Source organism: Pteropus vampyrus, unplaced genomic scaffold (genome assembly GCF_000151845.1).
Source record: "Pteropus vampyrus isolate Shadow unplaced genomic scaffold, Pvam_2.0 Scaffold618, whole genome shotgun sequence".
NCBI lineage: Eukaryota > Metazoa > Chordata > Mammalia > Chiroptera > Pteropodidae > Pteropus > Pteropus vampyrus.
Genome location: NW_011889399.1, coordinates 47,386 through 52,229, shown reverse-complemented (window position 1 = coordinate 52,229; position 4,844 = coordinate 47,386). Strand labels below are relative to the sequence as shown.

General features: G+C 52.3%; 1 gene segment (V, D, J or C); it reads right to left on the bottom strand.

Annotated features, from left to right (window-relative positions):
* Positions 1-2,824: 2,824 nt before the first annotated feature.
* Positions 2,825-3,405, bottom strand: LOC105308718. The segment is given in 2 exon segments: positions 2,825-3,201; positions 3,312-3,405. Coding segments are annotated over 2 exon segments (423 nt in total).
* Positions 3,406-4,844: the final 1,439 nt, after the last annotated feature.

Below are 4,844 nucleotides of genomic sequence, written 5' to 3'. Positions count from 1 at the left end.
CCTCCGCCAGAGGAGGGGCTGTGCATGCAAATGTGTGTCCATCCAGTGACCGCCCAGCCCCTCCCTGAGCCCTGGTGCTGGAACTCAGCTCAGAGCCAGACTGAGGAGGATGGAGGTTGGCTTCACCCCTGGGAGAGCCCTGGGAGGAAGCACCTGCTGAGACCACAAAAGGTCTTTGCTCAGGAGACTCTGCCAGGCCAGAAAGGACACAGCTGCTGAGTCTCATGAGTAAGCACAGAGAACAGCCCCCAGGCCCAGGCTCCTTTGAGTAAATGGTCCTCATAGAGCAGCTGTGTAGGGAGCACAGGGCAGTCTCACAGCGCCCCCTTCTGTTGTCAGGACACACATCTCCCCGTGGCCCAGAGTCCTGAGAGCCCAGCTGGTTTGTGCAGCTCACCTGTCACTGCTTCTGTTCACGCATCCTTGATCTGGTCCCTAGATGCTGCGATCCTCATACACTGTGTCGATATTGTAGTTTATTACTCCCAGACTAAGGTCCATGGGACTTGCAAACATGTACATATATAACTATTTAAGGTGTCCGAGCACTTAGTGTATATTCTAGAAGAAGCTAAATGACCCAGGTGTGCGTCAGGTCCAGTGTCAGAGCCGAGGGGACAGTTGATGGATAGAAAGGCTTTAGGGACTCTCCAGGGAAATGAAATACAAAAGAATTTTCCAGGAAAACACTCAGTGGCATTTTCAAAAGTGGACCGTTCTGCAAACATTTCAGAATCATGTCATGTGTGAAGTGTTTCATAGAGATTCCATTTGAATTAGTGCTTGGTAAAATAATAATAATAATAATAATAATAATAATAATAATAATAATAATAATAATGGTTTAGGCTTCACCTTTACCTGTGGAATGTGTAACACTCTATCTTAGGAACTGACTCACATGGTAGTTTTCAGGATCTTTACTTCACAGGTTTGTTGTCAGGATTTTGTCTTAGGTGTCATACAACTGGCTTACATTTTAAATAAACCTTTCCCCTCGCTGGACTCTCTCCCTCAGGGCCTTAGTTTACTAAAAAGCTAAATGGGAGATTGTGAAGTGTTTGCAGATGGGGTGAATGTGTGAGTCGCATAAAGAAACCCTCACGTCCTTTGGGAGCGAGACGACATCTGATGCCAGCTCCCAGGACACAGAAGAGGAAGGTGATGGTGATAGCACCCCCTGTGATCAGGATACTGTGCGGTGGGGATTCTCAGCAATGACCCCAAGGTGACCTGAGAGGGCAGAGTCTCAGGGATGGGAGCAGAAAGGACCCGAACTGAGGTGTAGGGGTGAGAGGTTCATGAGCTGGGCCTCTGGAACATTCCTCAAATGCATTAAACTGAGAAGCACCCAGGTCATGGGGGGCAGTGGCACTAGAGTGGTCTCTTGAGACTACGTCACTCTTCTGACTCTGCCAGGGAACAGACAACCCTGAAGATAATTTTTGCAGCTTTCTACATGTCCTGAGACTATCAATTTTAAGATTGACGCCCACAGATAGAAGTGGGTGCGATGTTACCTGAAATTGATCTTTTACAAGATATTAAAAAGCTCATGGAAGCAAAAGTGTGGTTTTATGTGATAGCAGCCACCTGGCCTATGTCCCGTGCCCAGGTCCCAGAATCCACAGGACAAAACCCAATAAGTACTAACAATCAGGGTGGAGGGCAGAGTGAGGCGCATGATGGGGATGAATTAGGAAAACCTTTTGTGCTTCTCCCCTCCCACCTGGACCCCGAATCCCCCAGCCATGTGGTTGGCATGCAATCGACCAATTTCCAATTCCAGAGTCGGTGCCTGTGTTGTCTAAACCAAATCAGACCATCCTGTCCCTGTTTGCCATGGTGGTGTCGGGGGAGACAGTGTGAGTGATCAAGTCTGGTCATCCTGAAAGTCGGGGTACCTGACCAATGGGCCAGGGAGGGTGAATCTCTAATTCTGGAGGTTTTCTGTGTGGATGAATGCCTGGGATCACAGAGACATTCTGTCCCCAGATGGGAAATCAGTCCGGGACACTATATTCTGGCTTGTGTGTCCGCTCTCTTCAATAAGAGTTGTGTCAGCTCCCTGAGCATGTGGACACTTCCTGTTTGTCTGTAGTGTATTCTGAACCCTTAGACCCAAGTCAGGCACATAGTAAGTATTCAGGAAAGGGTGTGGATACTCATCAAATGGACAGTAGACTCCCCTGAGTCAGACGCAGCTGCATTCTGTGTCTTGGGTTTTATTTTGATAATTGATACGGACTGAACTGTGTCCTCTCAAAATCCTACGTGGAATCCAAACCCCCAATGTGACTGTTTCTGGAGAACGGGCCTCTTAGGAGGTAAGTGAGGTGGTCGAGGTCATAAGGTGGTGTTCTAATTAGTGGGGTTGGTGTCTATTTAAGAAAAGGAGGACAAATCAGAAGTGAGTGCACAGAAAATGTCTTGTGGGGACAGTAGAATGCAGCTGTCTGCCAGCCAACGAGCGAAGTCTCAGGAGAAACCCACCTGCCCACACCTCCATCTTGGACATCCCACCCTCACACCTGTGAGAACACACTTTTCTGCTGGTTCAGCTTCCCAGTCTGTGGATTACGCTTCAGCATCCCTGGCGCCAGCACAGCCCTCATGGACTCTGTCACCCGGCAGCCTGCACCACATCTAAGAATTTCTGCTCTGTTCGAGACAACCAGTCAATGTGTTGCCAATAAGAACAGGCTTTGGGGATAGACTGAGAGAGGACGAGGACACATTAGACAAAGTTCCCTGAGGTGGGTCTCAGACCTCACTTTAGGTCAAACAAAGAAGGCAGCTGTTTGGTCAGAGCAGTGGGGTCGGCTCAGGGAAGCCCCACTGCACAGGAAACAGCAGGTTCTTGTCTCACTTCCCCAGAGGTCTGGAGCACTGTGTGAGCATCGAGACTGTCATCATATGCCTGGCAGTAATAATCGGCCTCATCTTCGACCTGGAGCCCACTGATGGTGAGCGAGGCCGAGTTGCCAGACTCGGAGCCAGAGAATCTGTCGGGGACACCCGACTCTCGATTGCTATTACCATAGATGAGGAGTTTGGGGGCCGCTCCCGGGAGCTGTTGGTACCACTGCACACCATAATCCCCGATGTTGGAGCTGCTTCCAGTGCAGGAGATGGTGACACTCTGTCCTGGGGCCCCAGACACTGAGGACGGCTGGGTCAGCACAGATTGTGCCCAGGAGCCTGGAAGAGGGAGAGACACAGAGATGGTGATGCTGGGGCTAGAGACAAGGGGAGGGAGCAGGGCCCCATGTGGCCTCCCAGGGCCCCTTTGCCTGTTCCTGTATCGTCACCTGTGCAGTGAGCGAGGAGGGTGAGCAGGAGAGGGGACCAGGCCATGGTGGAGATGATCACCGCGTCCTGCCCTCTGTGTCCCCACGGCTGAAGCAGAGCTTCCCCCAAGTCTCTCCCTCCTCTCTTCAATCTTTGACAGAGGGAGGGTCCACTCATGCAAATGAGAACCCCAGCTTTCTGATCCCTCACTGGGACCTTGTTCAGACCCCTCTCACTGACGGTGTAAGGGGTAGGCAGGAGCAGGGCTGTGTGGGGCCTGTGGGGTGAGGTTGTCACAGCTGCGAGCCCTGAATAGGGGACTCTAGGGAGTGCCAGGTGGTTTGTCTCAGCTGGGGTCCCCCAGACTCCACAGAAACAGTCACTGAGTGCCCCCTGGTGCCCAGTCTCAGATGCATGATTCCGTGACATGGTGACTAGAGCCCATCAGTAACAGCTCCTGTTCCTTAAGGCTCTGTCCACCTCCCCCTGACTAAGGGCCAGGCCATGTGTCCCCTTAAGTGGCCTCCCCATCACCTGAGGGCAGTCTTTATGCTCTACACAGTCTTCAGGGTGGTTCTGACCACAGATTCCTTGGCTGTTCGGTGGTCAGGACAGAGGTGGTGTCTCCTGTACAAACTCCTCATGGATCAGGATAATACAGAGCAGTGACCGTCCCCGTGGAGGCGAGTCCCCTTCTGTGCGGGACGCAGTTCTTCCCTTCTGTGTGATTCCTCCTTGTTTGATCGAGCCGTGTGTCTCCAGCACACGAACTGCTGGTTCCGTGTCCCCCCCGGGGACTCACGGCACTTTGTTTCACACCTGCTCCTTGACCAAGCTTCACCTGGCAACCGGTCTCCTTGTTAGTGTGTGAACTGAATAAAACACGGCACACGAGTCTGTGTCGTATGTGTATGAGAGTCAGGTCTCTGCATTTCTGAATCAGGCTCACGCTGATCTCAGCCTCCAGGACACAGAAGAGGAGGGTGACCGTGACAGCACCACCTGGGACCGGGACCCTTGACTTGGGGATTCTCAGCAATGACCCCGAGATGACCTGGGGGAGCGGTTTTGGTGATGAGACCAGAAGGGACCAGAATCAGAATGTGTGGCCAGGGATTCACGAGCTGGGCCTCTGGGACTATCCCCCCGAAGGAGGGGCAGGTGGAGCAGAGGTGCCCAGGTGAGGGTGGACAATGCTGTCACTGCAGCTGATAAACCTGCTGCACCCATGTTGCTATCCGTGCAGAAGGCGGCCAGACATGGAAGTTACTCTGCATTCAACGTTTTCTGAGACTCCTGAATTTTAGATCATGGCCTCATTGATGGAAGTGCGTGGACTTTTTCGGAGGTTGATCTTTTGCAGAACAATGCAATGGTCAGGGAGGCAGATCTGGAACTTTGTGAGACAGGCGCCAGCTGGCCTGCGTGCCCTGCTCAGCTCCCAGTGTCCACAGTACCACACCCAGCATGAACTGAGGAAGAGGGTGGAGGGCAGAGCGATGCACATGGAGGGGCCAGTTAGGGAAACCGTCTCTCCTGTCCTCTCCTCTGTG